Here is a 21,783-nt window from a genome sequence, read left to right as displayed (position 1 = left end):
CTCGGACTCATAATGCAGAGAGATAATCGGAGCCGATTAGGCTGTCAGCGCGTTACAAGAGGCGTTTCCCGTCTGGGAGACAGGGCGAGGGGCTGCGGGTCGGGGTAACACGGTGACGGGCTGAGAGGAGGGCGGAGGTTGGCTCGCTCGGTACTTTATTGCTACACGGGGACGCTCCCTCACACAAACCCGGCCCACCGCCGGCACCGACAGCCTCCACTGCCGCCTCACGCCCGCCCCGTCTCTCGTCAGCGGCCGGGAGTCACGCGGCCGTCGTAATGTACCGAAATGGAGCGCACAGCGCTACCCGCCGCCCTCCGCCTCGCAGCCCCGCGCCCGCAGCAACGCGCCGTCCGCCCGTCGCTCTGGCGGCGGCTCATCGGGAGGGCTCCGCTCCGCCGCACTCGCCGTGTCCGCCCTCCGTTCGCCGTGCCGCGCGGTGCCGCGGATCTACTCGGAGGTGCGCGGTAGCGATGGCGGCGGTGGGTGAGACTTTTCCTGTCGGCGGATCCTGCTGGCCCTGCCGGCGGGCGGGCGGCGGGTTGTACCCCGCCCCGGCGCTGCGCTGAGGCGCGCCGGGCCGGGCCGCGGTGAAGGGACGCCATGGGGCTGCTGGAGAGGCTGAGAAAGGAGTGGTTCATCGCGGGGATAGTGCTGGTCATCGCGGCCGCCAGGCTGGAGCCCGACGTCGGCGTGAAAGGCGGTGAGTCCGCCCGCAGCCCCGGAGGGGCCCGGCGATGCGCTGCCGCCCGGGGGAAGGGGCTGCACGCGGGGCAGCGAGTTGTCGGAGGGGCCCGTTCAATTCAATATCCAGTTCCTCGTGGGTTTGCGAAGCTTTAAGGAAAGTAGAACGTTTCAGCAGAATTCCAGCGGCGGTTCCGTGTGACGAGAGTCCGGTTCTGCTTTTACCTGCGTGTTTTCCCTAAATGAATCTGAAGTTTGAAGGCTGAGCTTTCTCCCTGTGGATCCGACGTGGTGGTTTAAAGTGGTTTAGAAAGGGCTCCGAGTGGTTGCAGTGCCAGCCCAGGCTGCGGTACCGCACGGAGTTGAGGGCAGGCATTGCCTGCTGTGCGAGGAGCCTTCCCAACATCTACTGCTGTTCTATGAAGGCGAATAGGGCCCACGTGGAGCTTCTCGCAGCATCCACCCTGTGCCTTTAGCAGATATTAAAGGCAAATTTGGATTTGTAATATCAGGTGGTTTGTCCCTTTCTGGTGTGACTGTCCCGCTGACTGTTAGCAGCCATGTGGGAGATCCTTTAAACCAGAACATGAGATTATTTTTCCTCAATTTATCTCCTGTATTTTATGCTGGAGGGCCTCAGTGTCATTTTTTTTTCCTACTGTAAAAACATTCACAAGGTAATTGCTTCTGGGACAATTAGCTTATAAAAAGTATTTACAAGCATTGGTAGAAACCATCAGCTGTGTTCCATATAGCAATATTGCTTTTCTAAAGCCAGGGTGTCTCGATGCTTATTTTGAAACCAGGGGGGAAAGTGTGGTGGAAAATATCAGCACGTGGAAATAAAAAACCCCTTTGTTTAGCATCTTTCAGGTGACAAAACTATGCTCTGCAATTTGCAGGGCCTGACTCAATAATATGGGTGATCCAGCATCTGTGCCAGGGGGATGTGGTGCCACAAAGCAAAGATTGGTGTGCTCGTCTCACCTTCAGGGCACAAACCAAGCTCCTTCTGCTGTGATTTCCTATTGAGTGAATGTGCCTGTTTATTTCTTTCTTTCCATGAAAAGGGCTTTCCTGATGAGTCTACTGCATGCAAGATAAAGGGGAGCTGTTCTGATCAGAGTTTGTCGTGCTGTGGGAACGTGTGTGTTCTGTAGTGGTACAAACTCCTCCTGTGTAATGGAATTCATGTAGTGCAGTGAAAAATCTTGTGATAGAAAAACTGGGTCCCAGAGCAACCTTTCACTTAGCCGAGTAGCTGACCAACTGTCTATGTGCTCGGTGTGTATGTGCACACATGTATTGTACTCAAGCCTTCTACGAGATTAGAAGATTTATATAACTGTGTATAAATGGTATCTATAGCCATACAGAAATATATATATGTATTTCTGGCTATTCAGTTAAGTTGCCTTAATTTTGTAACTGGCCATGTGCTTTGATGCAACTTTAACTTTTGCATTTCCTGGCTCATTTTTATGTTGCATTTAATATAGGTGGATTTTTTTTTCTCATTTCTTTTCCTTTTATTATTATTTAATTTGACACACATACTTCCAATGTCTTATCAACAGAGTTCTCTCTGACAGCAGGATTTGTGTTTAAATGACTTGAGATGCAAATTTGAGTAGGCTCAGCCTTCAGTCAGATCCCTCTAATTTGAGGGTTGCTGACATAGCTCACATCAATGGATCATTCATTCAGGAGAGCAGAAAAGATCTTTTTTGGTGTGTGGAGTAAAGACTTGCCTGTTTGCTGCTGTGGTTTTGCTCATGGTGACTTATGGTCTCGTGCAGAGTTAGGACATGAGTTTGTTCTCAAGTAGACTGCTGATATTTTATTTGTATTGAAATACCTGGTTGAATGCTTGTGAAATGAGAGTGTTTTCTTTTAGCTCTTGGTGGCATCCAAAGGCAAATGGTATTAAAGTAATTCATCATTTTTATAGGAGTGCAAAAAGTATTTTAATCTCCCAGAAAAAAATATTTTTAAAAAAATTATATATATACACACAAATGTAAGCTTTTAATATAGCAGAGCCCACAGAGATGTAGGCATCTGTCCTGGCGGATATCACTGTGGCAACATGTCTGACATATGTTCTTTTTCCCCTTGTTCTATGGGGGAGTAACATGGAATTGTCTTGCCCTAAGGAGCTTGTGGCAGGTCAGGCTTGGTTGCCTTCATGCAGACAGCTGGACAGATGTGTGTGCTGTGGGGGAAGGAATGAGAAGCAGATTTGTAAATGATATGCCCCTGTGGAGGGAGCAGCTAATATTTCCATTTGAGTGTATGGTTTAACTTTTTTGATGCTATGGGTGCGGTCTGATGACACAGACAAACTCTGAAAGCTGCCCCCTCCTTTTCCACATGTACAGAATTTACCCATTAGTCCCCAGGGGCCTGCGATCATGGAAGCCAAATCTGTGTGACATCGAACCTCACTTTTCACTCACTGATCGAACAGCAACCTTTCTGTAACCTAATAGAAACATTACTCATTATGAGAAAGGAACTTATAATATTTTTTGGCAGATATTTTTCTAAAGGCTCCTGTTGATGTACTTATATGCATATAGTTGTCTTTTTGACTGTGGTTCACTCTGTTCTCTGTCTGTATTTTTTAGGACCCTTGAAACCAGAAATTACCATAACTTACATTGCTGTTTCAGCTATATTCTTTAACAGTGGACTCTCATTAAAAACAGAGGTACTGTAATTTCTCATTGCTTCATCTTTGTTTTGCTTTAAAAGTTTTGTGTTGCTTTTGATCAAGTTCGAACATAACTGAAATGCTTAATTTCTGTGCTGTTTTTGTTGATGCTGGGAGAAGGGCCAAGAGAAGATCAAAATTAGACCTTTGTATAATGAATCCTCAATTTCAGAAGATTCTTCACGTGGTAGTGAGCATGAGTAAATTTCATCTATCCATAGAGACTTGGCTTAATTTTGCAGAGCTTTGACTAAATGGAAGCTCTGAACACGATTTTGAGTGCAGAAGACTGGGTCTGCACCCTGCATGTGTGCCAACTCATTTCAGGGTGAGACCCAGAGGCACACTGACACCAGGCTTTTCCTTCCCATTCTGCCTCTGTTTCCTCACTGCTCAGTTAATTACAACCCAGAGAATGATGTGAATGCTACAGTAGATTTGTAGGGATCTGGGTAGGGAGGGCCTTTGTGAAGTCTCCATGTCTCTGTATGTGAAGAACAGATATGAGCTCTCTCTGCCCTTCTTGTCCACCTCATCTATGGGTATGTTCTCAGTGTAATACCAGAGGAGGCTAGTTGCTACAGAATTGATGCAAGCAAAGATAGAGTGTCTGAAGGTTACCCCCACTGTGTAAGAATAGGACAACAGCTGGTGTCAACACAAAGTATTCCTCTGCAGATGCAAGACTGGTGTACAGGTACAAGGCCTTGGCAATCTTTTCCTTTGGGATTTATCTGTGGACAGGTAGCCTTGAAATGCTCGTGCTCTGCTGTGTATAAAGAGCACTGAGACCTGTTTCAATATTTATGTTACTCATTTTTCAAAAAGAAGATGAAGGGGAAAACCTCTTAGTGATGTGTAAAGGAGGGAAGGAGGAGGGAAATGATGGCTGCATGCCAAGAAGAGGAGTAACCAGAGTTGAACAGAAGCTGCATGTTTCTGTTAGCCTAGTTTCCTGGTTCCTTTTACTCCACTGGCTGTGCTGGTGCAATAGGTGATGCCGTTTATATGTTGCGTGATACTGGTGCCTCCAGGAAACATTACAGTGCTGTCCAGTATTGCATTACCTTCTGGGCAATGTGGGATTTGGATGAACAGCATGTATTAAACAGAAAAAAATCTATATATCTGCCTCTATATCATGGTTATAATGATAATATTTTGAGTTCAGGCAGTGTTTGAATTGATGGCAGGCAGTTCTGGCACTGGCACCCCCTTGCCTGGATACAGCAGAAGTGAAGCAAATAACTTTAGTCAATTCTGTAGCAGCTATTTAGAGCCTTTAAGTCTTATATGGAAGCGGACAGAGCCATGTTCTCTATTTGCCTGGAACAGTAATTCATCCTAATGTAAACAGACTGCAGAGAAGCACTTTCTTCCACAGATAAGAAGACCAAAACCTCAGTGATTTTTTCTGCTTCCAGGCTTAGGAATCCTTGCATATGGAAGGAAAACAAAACAAAACAAAGAAACCCACATAAACCAAATGTAAAACTTCTTTCTGTATTAGAACTTGCATCCTTGAATTTATGAATCCTTTGTATTTGTGAAGTTGTATTTGTGAATAAGGGTGGGATTGATAGCATAGTCAGTCTTGGTTAAATTCTGAATGCAACTATACCTCACAGACTTTTTTGGGTTAAGATGATGTGAACTGGCAGGTCCCTTGGCAATGTATTACAACCCACTGTGAACTTGCATTGCTTTCTTTCATCTGTGGTTCTAGGACTAACACCTTGATGGCAATGAAGCTGGTGTTTATGTCCAGGTAGTGTATCCCTAATCAGTTGTTTTAGAGCCATGTTAGTTAGGAGTGGTACTCAACCAGTCTAGCACTGTAGTCCATCAAGAAGCTAAGCCTGCTTGAATTTCTGTCATAGAGGTAGAAGATAAAGAGGAAGAACAATGGTTTGCTCTCTGTACCTTTTGTTATAGAGGCCAAGTCATTATATTATTAAAATACTTTGGGGCATGTTTTAATTTTTCATGGCATGCCCTAAAGTTAGTATTAGTCTGTTAGTATGTCTTTGTTTTGGGTAAAGAAGCTATTTTTGTTTCTGTCTTGATTAGTTCTTCACCTTCTACTTTAGCTGTTCTATCTCAGATGTATGTTAATGAGAATGAAATAGCATTTGGTATACATTATGAAATGATGTAAAGCTGTGCAAGTTTTAACTGAGGCCTCCTGATAAATCTAATAAAATTACAACTAACTGATGCTCATGTAAGGTTGCATTTCTGGTTTTATCTCCTGTCAAGGTGCACGCTTAAAAATAAATTGTTACCATGTATTCAAAAAGCAGTTTACAAAATAACTGCCCGTGTTCAGGGAGAGCCTGTTTGTGCATGGCCTCGTTACTGTTTCAAATCTAGAGGTGTTCTCTTTGGTTTATAAATGTAAACTCTGTCCAGGAAAGACAAGAATACCTTACTGTAACACTGTTTCAGTTTTCAGTGACTGGATAGTTTGTGCTTGTGAGTGCCTCCTGTAGGGCCCCAGAAATTAAATCCCATACTCGAGTTATCCACTTCAATAAGGAGTTTGAAAGGCCATTGGAAACAGCATTTACTTTAATTTATTGCCCAGAAGAGTTTGCCCCAGGCATCTTAGTGTGACTGGATGACTGGAGGAAAGCCTGGGGAAGCTCTCTGAAGGGTCTCAAGTAGTGGGAAAGGCAAATTCTACCTGTTGTTCAGGAATGGAGTCATAACTGGCAGCTCCCAGTGCCACTGCTGAGATTTCTGCTTTTTTGAGTGATGGTGAGTGCAGTTATGGAGCTATTTGGAAGGGAAAGCTGGCAACATTTGTACGATACTGAATGAGTGGAGTATTTTCTATGATGCCATGGGTTCTAGCGTTGCAATTCTGTGTGTGTGACATTACTATACTGTGATTGCCAGCAGAGATTCATCCACTAGGAAATCTGGGGCTGGAAGTGTTGTGGCAGGAAAGGAGGAGAAAGAAGCAGCTTTGCTGAAGTAAGACACCAGATTTGATTTTTCTCAGTTGTATTATTTACATTTAAAGATGCACTTTAATATAGGCATTTCTGGGTATCTTTTCATCTCACATAAGGGGAAAACTAGACGTTTTATTTTTCTTTTCTTGTTGAGAAAAGATGAAATAAAGCTACAGTGAAGCTATCCCTAATACACTAAGTACAGTGACGGCTTGCATGAAGAAGGCCTAGTTTCTTCATGCAGAGCAATACCAGCCTGCTTGAGAGCTTTATTAATTATAGAAGAGTAGTAGTTGTTTCATTCACTTAACCAAGAACCAAATGTAGTCATTCTTTTGTGATAAAACTGCATCAAGATGTGCATTTCAAGTCTGTACTGTATTTAACTTTGAGGCATGAACAGATGTGGAGTTTTTAATGGAAGATTTTTATTTCTCCCAAATCCAAATTTAGAAGGTAGTTTTATTTAAAATTAAAAACAAAAAAAAACCTGAAATGGTGAGAAGGATGTGGTGTCAAGTGCTGGTACTTCCAGATGGGTAATTACATCAGTATGCATTTTTGGATCAAAAAACTTGCTTGTCTGTTATAAAAATTCAGCTGTCCTGTAGCTGAGAGGTGGCACATGAAGATCAGATGCTTTATTGCTGTGCAGTGTTCTATATTGTTCTTTTTTAATGCATCTTGAGTATCAGACCACAAGGTAGATGGAGAATCCTAGAAAATAAGGTTTTGAATGAAAATGCCATCGGTTCTTTTTCATTGCATTGCTTAATGAAAGATGCAAGTTAGAGAGATGGAAGAAAAGGCATTTTTCTTCTTGAACTATGAGAGCTGAAATGTATGAGATTTTTCCCTAGTACTGGAAAACTGTAGAGAAGGCTCCTGGAGCGTCCCAAAAGACAGAAACAGAGACATAACTAACGGAAGAGCATGTTGTGTAAGGGTCCTTGATCTTCCCTCTGGAGTGCTCTTTGTGCTTTTGAAGAAAGATGCTGCATAACAGCAAGAGTTTATTTATTTTCTCAGTCTTCTAATGCATTTTGCACCTTTTCATTTTGTCTTAGTTGTTAACATTCATGGTCTTGGAATTCTCTTTGCTTTTCTTCATCAGGCTAATATTGTGTATGAATTTCCTATGTATGGCACGCTAGATCATCAAAATCTGCCATGGAATAATTGTTTGCCACTTATGTTTGTTTGTTTTTCCTTTTAAAGCCCTGCTCCATGTACAAATGATGACTCTTTGTGATGTCAAGATCCCTTTCTCTGTGTCTCTCTTTAGGCTAGGGAAGCTTGAAATCACTCAGAACTACAAGTTACCCTTCCTCTCGATATCTGCACTCAATAAAGTAAACAGGCTGTCAGTGTAGTTAACACAGGTTTTGAAGCCCAGTGCTAAGACTGCCTGCTGTAAAAGCTGCAGTTATGAGCTGTGCTGTTATTGAAGTGCTGGACAATTCTTTTGGAAAAGCGCCCAGCAGCAGACAGAGCTTTTATGTTGTCTGGATGCACTTTGTTATTAAAGAGGCGATCAGATGATCCCTAAAGGTGCCTTTTTGACATGCGCTGTCTTTGTATTCTAAAGATCACGCTAGTTTTAAAAGCATGAATGTGGTTTTATTTCAGCTGTTATGACTGCAACTTGCTCTCTTCTTTTTCTTTTGCAGGAGCTGACAAGTGCTTTGATGCACGTGAAACTCCACCTTTTTGTCCAGATTTTTACACTTGTGTTCTTCCCAACAGCAATATGGCTCTTTCTTCAGCTATTATCAATCACACCTATAAATGAATGGCTTTTAAAAGGGTATGTTTAAGTATAATAGAGTGAAATATATTCGTAGCTCTCTTCTTAAAAGGCTGCTTATCCTACAGTGTGTGTTTGAAGAAATATTGTGAGCAGATTATGTTGTTCATTTCTGTGCTTCAGCACTTTGCTGTTGAAAACAGAGTACGCAGGTGGTCTGCCAGGAACATGGATGCATTTTTAGGAAACCACAGTTAGTTTTGTATATAGGGACCTTGCAACAAGTTAGGTTTTCACAAAACACATTTGAAGTGCTGTACTGGGTCCCTGGAAAGACTGGGAGAGAAAGGAAAAAAAGGCTGAAGTAAAACAGGTGTTCTGTTTTGCTTCTAAATAATCTGTCTGTACTGAGCAGCTCTTGTATGTGTACAGACTTTGGGCTCATTACATGCCTACAGCTTAATAATGGGGGAAAAAAAAAGATGGAATGAAGTATCTGTAGGAGAGATACATTGCCATGAAAACAATGTTTGCTGAGAAGGCAAAATCTGAGTCAAAATCTTTTTAAAGTTAGTACCATTCTGCTTAAGAGAATTAGTACGTTAGGGTAATAACAAGGTAGCAAAATAACGTTCATTTGCATTTGGTCATTAATACTGAAGGCTGCTCTTTAAAGTAAAATCATTGGTTTTTGCTCAGCTAGAATAGATGCAGGATTTTTCATAGTGGCAGCTTCAATTTCTGAAGTGAGAGTTACAAGAACTTCTCATGCTCTTTCTTCTTTGCACTACTTTTTATCCTGTATTTTCTGGTGCCTCTTACTTCACTTTTGTTTTCTATACTTTAGGGATTTGTTCTTTTATGTGCACAAGTATATCTGTGTGTGGATACATATGCACCTGTGAAATTCTATGTAAAATTCTATTCCTCCTATTGCTGCACAGCTTCATTTTTTATTCTCTAGAAATGTTAATACCCAAATGAAAACAGGGATTTTAGCTGTGACATCCTCATTGTATATGTTTAACACATTCTGCAGTGGGATGTGGTTGATTATCCTCACTGAGGCCTGAAAAAATAGACTTATGCTCCCAAGGGTGTTCAGCTCCCTTTTGGCAGGGTGGCTCCCTCAGGGCCTGTAGTTTTCCAATATTCTCTATACTAGGTTATGCCTGCAGGATGCAGTCAAGCCCACAGGTAGTTTGTTCCCTGCCTTACTTCAGAATGAACGGTAGATTCTTCCATCCTTTATAGCAGTCTGTTTGCTGTGCTAGCTGAGAGGCCGCTGCAGATGTTAACAGCTTTTCATCTCTGTTTCTACAGTTCAGTTTTGTTTTTCTCCACACGTGGGGTGATATTAGAAGGTTAGTTCTGCAATTGCCGTAAAATATATTAAAAAGAAGAGGAACTGACATTGCTCCACACATCTTTGATGTTCACTTTTTTAACTGCCTTGATTTTGCATTGACAGGATCTCTTTGAGAAGGAGTGTGATGCAGCTTATTAGTGGTTGTGCAGGTTCACCTCTTGTTGTTCTTAGTGCATAGAGTTTACTGCACAGGTGATAAGGCATGAGATGCATAAATCTATTACAGAGTATTAGCTTTGGTAGCTACACATCTAAAATATGTTAACTTGGAGTTTACCGCTTAGTTGTCTGCAGTGTATCAGTGCAACACTTATTATTTATAACCCTTCAACAGGGCTTAGACCCCTGATGTTTGTACTTCTGATGCTGCCAGAGCAAGTGGCCATTAGAGGAATTTATGTGTTGCTGTTATTGCATATAGCTGATATAAAACAAGAAAGCAATCAGGCTATTTGCATGCATGTTTGATATGTGTGATTAAAAACATTTCCAATTACTGGACCAAGATTTTATTATTTTTTATAAAAGATATTTAGAACCATAGCTTGTTGTTGTTTTTTATTTTTTATTATTTTTTTATACTAAATGCATTATTTCCGATTTGAGAGCATTTACAGGTATTGGTGTTATTTAACCTTTCTCCTCTTATAGTGTGGAAAATTCCCCTCAGCTGACTTGAGTACACTTGCACACTTTTCATACCTCTCTAAGTAACTGTGAACTTAATCTGTCCTTATTAGTGCAGGTGAAAAGTTCAAGGAGCTGACTGCCAAATGACCGCATAGGAGATAATGGTATAGCAGCCAATATAAGGGATGAATACAAGAATCACCATTTGTTTGTTTGTAGTTAGAGGGACACATTAAGCTTTCCAGACCATTTCTTTTTCCTGTTTTTCTCTTCTTTTCAATACAAAGTTACCCTGCTAAGCACTGACAACTCCCTGCGTCTAAAGGCTTCACTGAAAGCTGAACAACCCATGCATTTCCAAGGTGGTGCTTGGTGCTTCATAGAACTGGATATATGTAATGCTTACACCATTGCCTTTCTTTTCCACAGTGTCTAGCTGACAAACTGAATGCTTTCATTGTCATTTACTTACTTCTTTTACTTAAGTGGTTTGTATATTTGTGGCATGTCAGTTGCACCATAATATTCTCCCTGGATTTATTGCTTCTGTTTGCTATAGCTGTTTGAAACTTAGTTTTGTAGAAATGAGCTAACACACATGTACAAAGTAGTAATATAGGAAACAAAACTATTTGTTTATTTCTTTTTTTCATAGTAGCTGACGTAAAACAAAGTGATGTGAACCTAGAAATAACAGCATGGTTCTTCTCACCTTTCTTAGCAGTCAGTATTTTCATTGGTGAACTGTCTTCATAAAGAAAAGCAGCATTTGCATCCTTTCATTCATTGCCTACAAGTCAGGATGCTATCAACTTACCTACATCGGGACACACAGTTGTAATCATCTTTGAGATAGATGTGTAGCTATCCTTGTTAATGCTAGATACAGTGCTGCAGATGGGGGAGTCACAGAGAAGTTAAAGTTCTTTTTGGTAGATGGTTATGTGACTCTTCTTAGTGGTGTTCACAGAATCACAGAATGTCAGGGTTGCTAAGAGACAGCATGGAAATTCTGGTGGCTTGTACAGGGCACTAACTGCAATGCAAACTGATCATCTAGGCAGTGTTTTAAGGTTGCATAGAATTTCACCTGCTGTAATGCTGTAACACAATGAAAAGCACAGCAGTGAAAGCAGAGTAACTAAGTCCTAAGCTGCAACAGGTGAGGATATGCTCAAATGCATATCTGCATAGCTGCAGTGGATGCAGAAGCAAAGGAAGGAACCTTGGAAGGCCTCAGATACACAGACATCTCCAGAGGGATACCCTTAATTGCCAACCCTAATAGGGGTCTGGGAAGGGGTGGATCCCATCCCCACATTTCTTGTCACTCAGGTACATTGTATGCACCTGAGCTCCCCTGGGTTGGCCCTGTCTTCCCACCAGGTGCTCCATTACTGGTTTAGGCCATGACTTGCATTTCTGCTATGCTCCATCCCTTCATGACCTGAACCAATGATTGAGTAGGTTACAGGTAAGCCCATTTTATTGTGGTGATACTTGAGTTTAGCAGCTGTGTACAGGCACGCTGTCACATGTAATGTAGTGTGGGCAGGGGACCACTCCTCAGGTGACAACCCTGCTGGTCAATCTTGGACTTCCTTCATTTTCTTGAGTTATTGCTTGTCTTATTTATAGAGGATCTGAGGCTTCCAGATTATCTAGTTGGATTTTAGTCTGGTTGACTTTCTTTTTATTCTTTGATTCAACTGAGATCCAGGGATCCTGTTGATTTAAGTCCTTTTTCTCTTCTAATGATACGGTTCTTAATTTTAGGGGAGGAAGTGCCATTTGAGGATAAGGCAGTTTACCCCATCAGAGATGTAATTTCATTTTCCAGTTGTCTGATATGAGCCTTTGTAAAGCTCATTTGTGTCTTTCATTCCTTCCTTGGAGTAATTGTGCACATTAAAAGTTAGTAGTAGCTGCTACGCTACAGCAGATGTTGCTGTTGCTTTTTCCTCATTTGTCAAAAAATGTTTGATCCAATTTATTAAAAAATTTGGCTATTTTTGGAGGGCATTTAACAGTGGGATCATCGTTCCTTATAGGTTCCTATTTTTCAGTAATTTTCAATGGCGTATGGCCATGGGGAACCCAGTGACCATCTAACACATAATTGTTTTTAAGATAATCCATCCTAAATAAGTATACTGCTGTCACACCCGTCTGGCTCGCTAAGTTTAATGCTGTAACACACTGGAAATCACAGCGATAAAAGCAGAATAGCAAAGTCCTAGGCTGCAGCAATGAAAAGCTGTTCAAATGCAGCAGCCATGGACACAGAAACAAAGACAAGAATCTTCTTATCCTTGGAAAGTCTTGGGCATGCAGGGATCTCCAGCAAAATACCCTTGCCCCCACTGCCAACCCTTACAGGAGGTCTGGGAAGGGGTGGATCCCATCCCCACCCCTTCTTGTCACTTAATACATTGCATGCACCTGAGCTCCCCTGGGTTGGCCCTGCCTTCCCACCAGGTTCTCCATTATTGGTTTATACCGTGACTTAGTATTTCTGCTACTCCTGTAAGGAATGTAATGTTTCTTTTTGTTGTTTTTAGGTTGCAGACAGTAGGCTGTATGCCACCTCCTGTGTCATCTGCAGTAATTTTAACCAAAGCTGTTGGTGGAAATGAGGTGAGTGTTTTATGTCTTCATTTCTTTAATGCTTTTTTCTTTTTTTTTTTCTTTAAACAGTCAAAAGCTCAAATAAGTATTTATTTATTTATGATGAAATTGTGTGGCAAAACACTTACTGTAAAACCTCTTAAATTGAAGTTTGGGTATCGTGTTTGTGTCAGACAAGGAAAACAACGTTTTGTGATTTGATGGTGTTGGTCAAGCTGACAGAAGCTCTGTTTTCTGAGTTTCTGTTAGCAATTGGATTAACGTGTTTCTGCTTGTAATTCCTAACCATATGACAATTCAGAGTTGTACTGGTTATTTCATAGACCATTAATTTAGTGGGGGAAGAACTACCCTTGTGATTGTCTGAATGTTGTTTATTATTAAGGGACCCTTTTGCAAGAGTTTTTCAAGCTGCAGATGTAGTGAGTTGACAGTGACACAAAAGTTAATTTAGTTCTTATAATGTTGTTTGAGACTGTGTGAAATTAAAATTCTGGGAACTCTGAGTTCTTGGCCAGTGATGTAGGGCAAAGTTCTCAGCAGAGAGGAAATGCTAATGTTGCGGATGTCTGTGCAAAACCTGGTCACGTTACATTTCTTCTTTGAAGTGATATGTGCTGATGCCATTCATGCTGTTTCTTTCTCTACAAAATGCAATTTTTGGGAGCACCAGGAGGTTAGTGTTTAGGAAATGAATGCGGGTGTGATAATTAATGACTTTCTTTTTTTTGGATCTGCTTCCTTGTAACTGTACAAGCTGGATGAAAGGTATTGGGTGAGGAAGGGAGAGAAGAGCACTTGGGAGGCTGTTTTTAAAGCTAAGGTTTTTGAGGGTGCTGTTCTGGATTCTTATAGCTAGATTTTAATTCAGCCATAGAGCTCTTCTGCATGAGGTTGGGTGAATCACTTTTTTAAAATGTGGCCATTAGTTGTGTACTTCTCATTTTTTGAGTTCAGGCACTTGGGACCGATTAATGTCAGCTTTGAAAACACATGATAGCACTGAAATAGATTGAAGTTGTGTTTTGTACTGACAAAGTGCTGTTTAATTGCTCTATCCTCTGAAGAGAGACCCAAAGCATCTCAAGTCAAGCATCTCTAATTATGGGCAAGCCTGATGCACATCACTGTCTACTTGTACCTGAAAACAAGGACAGTAGAATAGTCTGATGAAGATGCTGTAAGTGGAATAGTTAGCATGAGGAAATCATTCTTGATTGTAATAACAAGGAAATAATAGTGAGCAAAAGAGAAATAAATGGTTTTGTGTTTTTTTTTGTTTTGTTATGATTTTAGATCTAGGCACCGTAAATCAAGATGCCATGTAGTGATCAGTGTGGATGTAACAAATAATTGAATGAGCAGTCAGTCAGTGTTAGCAGGGTCTGTTCTATCCTTAGAACAAAGAAAAAAATATCTGGGGAAAAAATAAGGTGTGATGTTTATTATTAGAGTTTACTTATGTGATAGTATTCTTTTAATGTGGGGTATATGTGTCTATTTTACACCAGCAGCAAACTATATGTTCTATCATGTGATGCTCAGGTAGCAATTGTGTATGTTACTGATAGAGTAAGCTCAAACCTCTAGTTCCTCTGTAACAAACTGGTGTTGGTGGAACATAATAATACATACTTTGTTAGTTTTTACAGATAGTCGTTGACAAGAGAGAGTGAGTCAAGAACTGGGCCTCAGGAACTGTGAGTTCTCAGTCAGCCTCTAGAAATGTTGGACATTAATTGGACTCTGATTCTGGTGGGTGTCATCCAACTTGGGATATTTGATATAGAAGAAAAACTACTTTTAAACATGCTCGTTGTAGATTAAATCTGTGGTATTGCCAAACTTGAGGGATTTTCCATTGCTAGCAGATTTTGGAAATAGGATGCTTTTCTGCTTCATTCTTCGTGCTAGGGAAGGAGAGCCTCTTTTTGCTCCCTGCTACTTCTCACCTAAGCTGTTGCTGCTATCTTTCTGACATGAGCAGAACAATGCATTTTTTCCCATTTTAGTTGAAATTAATTCTCATAGATAAAGAAGAATTTAAACATGGGAGTCAAGTGTGGAAATAGGAATCATTATGAACAAACGTTCTGACAGCACAATGTCTTCTAAACTGCTTTTGCTTCATCAGGTGTTGCCCTTACCTACAGAAATCTGTTTGTCTAAGGGTGTATAATGTAATGTGAAGATAAATGATCTTGCTCAGTAGCAATGTAATGGAGAAGCACCACATGAGCTAGTTAGTTTGGGAAGTGTCCTGCTGCTGCAGAGTACCAGCACACTGAGTAAGTGCTCGATAGACTTCTTGGGATTTCTTGGAATACAGTAGATGGGAACTATGCTGGTTGAATGTTATGACAGTACAGAGGGTTTTAGTTTGTCTTTAAGTCATAGTGACTGTTGAATGTCAGTATGGATGCTGGGAAATTCTCGGAAATATGAAGCATCAGTGGTATGGTGGAAGTAGTGGTACTTGTGTGGGGCTCAGATGTGGTTTGTATCTTCACTTCTGTCACTAATCTGTTGGGTAAAACTGAGTAGGGGAGCATGTCTCTGGGCTTAGCTGTAATGGATACAAGCAACTTCTTTGTGCTGTATTAGAAGATCAGGACTGAAAAGCCTTATGCAAGCTGCATTTATCATTCTGGGAAAGGATGATTGAGTGCCTAGGAAGAGTATGTGCATCGTTAAGTTGTTTCATATCAGTTGAACTTAACTGCATACCAGTAGGAAAACTTGGTTGTGAGATGATAGAAGTCAGACTTTGTTGTTAATCTTACAGGATCTGTTTTTTAATTTGATACACACTGGAGGGCACAAAATAAAATGTTATGGTTTTACTGGCTAAATCAGTAGGATTAGCAGAGCTAATACTAAGAATTCTCATTAGACTGTAGCGTTCTAGGAATGTTTGTACAAGCACAGGTGAACTAAAAAGAGTTGTGTTAAAACTCAGTGATTAATAGCAGCTATACAGGCTACTAGTGTTTGTTTTTCTGATGCTTCAAACACATGATATATCAAAAAAATATTTAAGCTATATGTGCTCTGGTTTCTTGAACACTGGGAGAGTTACTTGGGAGTATAAATGAAAAATTGTCCAAAGAAAAAATAAATCTCTTCCTACACATCGTTTGACTGCTACCTGTGTGATCTACATCTCTTTTGGATTTCTGGCTTCAGCAGCTGTCTGTCCTGGATTCCAAACTCTGCCATGTAAGCTGTTCATATTACTTTGCAAAACACCTGCAAAGTGAGCAGGCTGGAGCTGTTTTGGTGCAGCAGATATTGGTGTTTGAGGCCAAACTCAAACTATAGGAACCAACTCTCTCAAAAGACCTTTGTCAGGAGTAGTTTTCCATTGTTAAAGGGAGATGGTGTAAGCTGGTTTGAGTACTTGCAGTAGCTGTAGCATTAAGGTGAGTAGAAGCACCCTGTTAGTTGTAAAAACTTCCAAGCCTTTGGTGCTTGAGAGTTAACTGTGTACCACAGGTGATATACGCAACCCATTCTGCAAATGTCTGATGTGCAGCATTGGCAGATATTTAATTGTGAGAGTTGAAAAAAGGGATGGTGGGGATGAAAGTCTGTGTCCAAAGAACTACCTCTATAATTCAGACAAGTTGGGAGCTGAGAGGTGCCAGCAAATGTGTGTTCTAAGCCATATGGTAAAAACCCTCTATACAGTCTCTGAAAATCTTGGCTATTGGAAGAGAGGAAGATTACTAATATGGTGGACATATGTGTTAACAGTCTATTCCTAGCTCCTGTGATAAGAGCATTTGATTCATCAGCAAAGCCCACTTCAGGTACTGAATCTAATTCTGTGCATGTGTGAACAATGAAAAAAAGTGTTTGCTTGCACACTGGCAAAGAATAAGGAGGGACTGCTGTATGGAATCACAGAGTCATAGGAGTTGGAAGGGACCTCTAGAAATCATTGAGTCCAAGCCCCTACCAAAGCCTCCTACACCAGGCCATGCAGGTAGGAGTCCAGGCGGGTCTTGAATATCTCTAGACAAGGAGAAATGAAAACCTAAATTTAAAATTTGCAATAATACTGAAGTATTTCTGCCATCAGTTGCAGTTACGAAATCTCTTGATTTGTGGACATTCTTTACTAGTTAGAAAAATCAGAATGAAAGAACACAGAAGGCTTCAATTGTGTTCTTAGCTGTTGTTGAGCCAGGAAGGGTCAGCATGTTAACAGTGTTACAGTACCTGGCAGCATGAAAAGTAGTTTTGCATCCATTTTGGAATAAGTCATGTAGGTTTTCAGTGAAATAAATTATAAAAGTCATTTATTTAAAAGTCTGCTTCTAATGATCCATTTCTGTAGGAGGCATGTCAACACTTCAAGGTGCTGTGAAGAGAAACCTGTTCAGGGCTTGTAGATTCTCAGACAGAAATGCTACCGTGATGCCAGATACAACTACAAAGTATTCAGACAGCTAATGTCATGCTCTATTTAAGAATCAAAGTAACGAAGAAAAGAGGTAGAAATTAAGATCTATAAGTCTATTATCAGTTTAGGAGAAAAAAACAACTTGTGATGACTTTTATGGCAGCTTAATGACGTTTTTCAAAAGGATACTAATAGTAGGCAAGGGCTGTGATGGAATTGTGCAGGTAAAGCATGGCAGACTGTTCATTTTATCAAAGAATACTTGGGCTATTTTGTTATCTCATATGCAAAGCCATGAAGGTTACAGAAAATCTCTTAAGGTGGAGCTTATTTTTTTGCAACCTTTGTATGGATCTTTTATGCCTTCTGTAAAACAAGGTGTTGCATATTCAAGGCAAAATTTGGAAATATAAAAGGATGTAATAAAGAAAGCAAGCTATAAATGTAAAGTGATTTTTAAATTGGGCTTTTGGAGCAAATGTAGTAGAACACAGAACTGTAAATAAATTTTGACAAGCCACAGCCAGCTTTTCTGGAAAAGACCAGGGGAGAATAGCAGCACCTCACTATTCTTGCCTATTTTTTGTTAGCAAAAGTAAAAACATGCAAGGTTTACCTAATATGTTAAAATAAAAGAGCATGTAAATTCATACAAAAAATGAACACTGGAAAATTCCTGTTTTCGTGTGTAGGTTTTAGATTTTATATTTATATAAATATATATATGTATGTACAAAACCAAAAGGTGAACCCTGGCAGTGTTGCTGTAAAGTCACAAGAAAGATTGATTTCTCTAAAAATATCTGAAGTTCTTTGAACTGTGTCTTTATGTACAGTAACCTTTTAAAAGTAAAGAAAGTGAATAAGAAACACAAGCTCTGGTGGTTTGTGAGTCATACACCAGTGCATCAGTGTGCGGTGCTTGCCCTTAGAAGGTAACACACAAAACAGTTTTGTTTCATAATGTTCAAGATTTTCAGATGAACTGTGTGTGCTGGTGTTGCCTTTGAGGACCTAGGTTCTTCTTTTCAGAGTATGGCAAAGCTTTCTAAATTGTCCTTAACTTAAAATTGTCTAATATAATTTTTGGTTTAAGAATCGTCTCATTTCACTCTATTTTTAAAAATAGACATCGTAAAAGAGGAAAAAACATTATTTCTTAAAAATTGTTTTGTGAGTAAGAAATTGTCTACCCACATAGCCTAAGTACTTCTAGATGAAAATGTTACTAATTCTGTTGTTAGATAACAAATGGAAGTATCTGGGAAACGTACATAGATGTCAGAGGACAAATTTAGGGAAAGTACCTATATATCATATGTACCAGTATACAGAAATAACCGTGTAGGCTTAACCATTGTATGCACGTTGGAGGTGCTATGCTATTAAATTCACCCACTATATTTTAGTATTAGTCTCATTTTTTTATCTTAAGAATTTTTATCATTACTGTGGTCTAAACGCGTGGTTTTTATTGAACTGTCTATTGACACTTTTTTTTTTTTTCTTCCCTCAATGGTGAGGCATTTAGTATCCACCAATGCATGGGAATAGCCCAGATTATTACTTACAGTGCAGCTTCCATCATTATAATATGCCTCAGTAATGCAGCTCCACTAGAAATCTCAAGAGTTCCTCATCTTTTCAAGTCTTCAGTAACCTAAAGCAATTGTGAGCTCTTTTTATTTTTTCCCTCTGCTCTTGTTTATCACCAGTAGTTCTGAAACAGATCCGCTGTTCAAAGCAGAAGGATTTCTCAAGTCATTCATCATTGCTCATAGTTCAGGGGATGCAAGTTCAGGTTAACTGGGGGGTTATTGAAATCCCTACAGTTGAGCACTTCACTCTAAAATTCTTTGGTTCTGTTTGTGCAAAACTTCAGGTTTTCCCAACACAGTTGAAGAGCATCTTACCACAGTAACATGGTGGATTAATTAGATTTGTGATGGACGGTTTAAATTTGTTTCTGATTGCCAGAGTCTTTAAGTAAGGTTCTTTTCACATGGCTCATAAAGTGTCAAGTGGGAAAAGCCTACCCTCCTACTGGAGGCCAGCAGAACAGATTTTTTTTTTTCTCGTTGTCATGAATTCTTAGGACTGTAGTTTTACCTCTGTACTTCTGGGTGTACAGCTGATGGCTCTCTTTCCCCCCTCCCCCCCACCCTTGCTAGTCACTGTGAAGGAACAAAGATGAGGGTAATGCAATAAATAATAAACAATAATTAAAATAATGCTAAATCTCTTCACTGCACAACTTTAAGATGTAGCCTGTATGTGCTTAGGAAACCTTCCCAAATCAGGGTGCTTTTAACAGCTCTGCCATAACACAGACAGTTGCATCAACCTGCTTGCTTGAATTATGCCCAATCACCTGGGCTGTGTTTGGAAACTACCTTGAATCATCCTAGCCTTTAGTTTTTATGATTGTATTTGCCTGGCCACCCTAGATCTGGGTAAGTGTTTTCAGAGCCCTTGCTGTCACTCTGCTTCAGGGTGTGGCTGTAGAAATGAGGTTATTATTTATTTTTAAATCTATCTGTTCTGGGACATTCAGTGAACCTGAAAGCTTTTAATGACATAAAGAAGCTAGGACAGGGAAGGGGTCTTGCTCTCACACTTGATAAAAACTGTGTTCATCTATATTGCTCTGCAGGTTTCTGTTTAAAATCAGAGGGTGCAAAAGCTTCCTTTATTGCACTCCTTGCCAAATACGAAATGCATTGCCTACAGAAAGCAAGCATGTGTACCATTGGAATAAATCAGCAATGCTTGTCTTAAAATATTTGCAGAGTGAGGTCTACTGCCTTGCTGAAAGCAAGCTTCTGTACCCCCAGGTGTTTAATATTTATGGTTGTTTAAAAAAGATTACAAATCTTTTACCAGTGAGGTAAGAATGTTACTTTCCGTTCCACAGAGTTTGAAGCAAAAGACTTTTAGAGAGCAGTGATGACTAGAAATAGTTTAAAGGTGACAGCCATAAGAAAGAAGAAGTGATTTGTTTGCAGCGTGCATCTTACACAGCTGTAATTCCATTGAAGCTCCTGCACAGTGACAGCAGGTGTAGTGCAGGCATCATTTTCTAATGGTTACCTTTAAGAAGCACACTGCAGGTGGCAGGGACCAAAGCCTTGGCACAAGGTGTATTCTGGTTCTGTTGTCCTTCACCTTTTGGCTTACAAAACAAACACTAATTTAATATTAACTTTTGTTTAACAGTAGGTGAATAGTTTCTATCAGTGTATCTGTTAAGGTTGGTGTTAAATCACCAATACAGCAGAAGAAAAACCTGTCAGCATTGCTACTTCTGTAGGTGGCTTATTTTCTGCCATGAGCAATCAAGACATTTCCTCTGACTTTTGTAGATGTGCCCAGCTGCCTGAGGGGGGTCTGGACTCCTGTGTGAAGGAATACTGCTGCATACAGTTGCGCTTAGCTGGTGATAGCTGTCTCTATAATGAATGAAAGAATCTGTAAAACAAACAACAAAACCCACAACACTAATGTGCCGCAACATTAGTTGTCAGAAATGGAATTATGTGTTTCTTTCTAAAAAGAACATAATATGATATAGAAGACTACTAGCATTTGTAATCTGAGAAATACCTCTTATATAAGACCATTTGCAGCTCACTGCAGATAAATTTAATTAAAAAATGTCTATTGAGATAACAAGCTACCCTTCAGGAATATCTCTAGTCAGAGATACCATTAGAAGTTCTTGAAACGTGCAGACACTGAACAGGGGCTTGTAAGGAGATAGCTTTACATTGCTTCCCTGTAAGTCTGTCGCTTGCTTGTTAAAAAAAGACAAAGCTTCTGAGTATTTATCAGAGGAGAAATTATTTTCATCAAGGATGAATTTATTTACAATGTAGCTAGCTGCAATCTATAGGAAAGAAAGCACTTAGGCTTCATTCAGGCTTGCTAATTCAGCTTTTCAATATTTTGCCTTCTTCAGCTCCCTTCTCAGATGTAGAAGTTAATTGCTTACTTGTAATAAATCAATCTCAATGACAGAGCATTAAACAAGATTTTTAGTTAAAATTGCCGTTATCTTAATCTACTTTTTCAAAAAGCTAAATTTGACATTCCTTTATTAACAGTGAAGGTTTTGCTTCTCTTTTAAGATGTATTAAATGTGATTATTTGTCAGAATTTATGAAAATCAGTATCTTATATACTACAAGTAAAACCTTATCCACATAAAAACAAAAATAGGTAATTACTTTATCTCTATGTGTAGAACAGCTAAGGTAATTTTAATTTTCAAAGGAACTTCATCCAGAAGATAGGATACTTTGCAAGGGTTTTTCTAATCTTGGTTGTTTTTTGTTTGTTTGTTTTTCCTAAAAGGACTATTTGGCAAAAAAATTGTGGAGAGCAGTAGAGCAGCAAGTTTCCTCTCATTCAGAAGCATCACTTCAGGCATAAGTGTCTGGAACATATTGGCTTTATTAGGAATCTGAAGAGAGCAAGCTGCTAGTTTTTAGAAAAGCCTCCTGCCTCCTGGGAACCCATTTTCCACATATAAGGCTCCCATAGCCAGGCACTTTCCTGTTCAGAGAGGAGAAGAACAGCTATTGCAGAGGTTTTAACTCTTGCACACATAGGGTGCCCTTAGGGGAAGTTGGTGGCATTTTA

At 40.0% G+C, this 21,783-nt stretch overlaps 1 protein-coding gene across 16 annotated transcripts in view; it reads left to right on the top strand.

The window, feature by feature from the left end:
- The first annotated feature begins 349 nt into the window (after positions 1-349).
- The window catches only part of SLC10A7 (solute carrier family 10 member 7), a 135,037-nt gene continuing 113,603 nt past the window's right edge, over positions 350-21,783 (top strand). For 8 of the 16 annotated variants that reach the window (XM_015861163.3, XM_015861161.3, XM_015861160.3 and 5 more), the window contains exons 1-4: positions 350-703; positions 3,315-3,397; positions 8,031-8,167; positions 12,668-12,743. In XM_015861163.3, the coding sequence (XP_015716649.1) occupies positions 604-703; positions 3,315-3,397; positions 8,031-8,167; positions 12,668-12,743 (396 nt within the window). In that variant the 5' untranslated portion in view covers positions 350-603. Of the gene's footprint in view, positions 704-3,314; positions 3,398-8,030; positions 8,168-12,667; positions 12,744-21,783 lie in introns of those variants that run through there. The other 8 variants (XM_085544964.1, XM_085544959.1, XM_085544965.1 and 5 more) reach the window with 6 other exon arrangements.

Source organism: Coturnix japonica, chromosome 4 (genome assembly GCF_054131305.1).
Source record: "Coturnix japonica strain WE chromosome 4, WE-NBRP24, whole genome shotgun sequence".
Lineage (NCBI taxonomy): Eukaryota > Metazoa > Chordata > Aves > Galliformes > Phasianidae > Coturnix > Coturnix japonica.
Note: the sequence above shows the minus strand (reverse complement) of the source record. Positions and strands in the feature narration are given on the sequence as shown.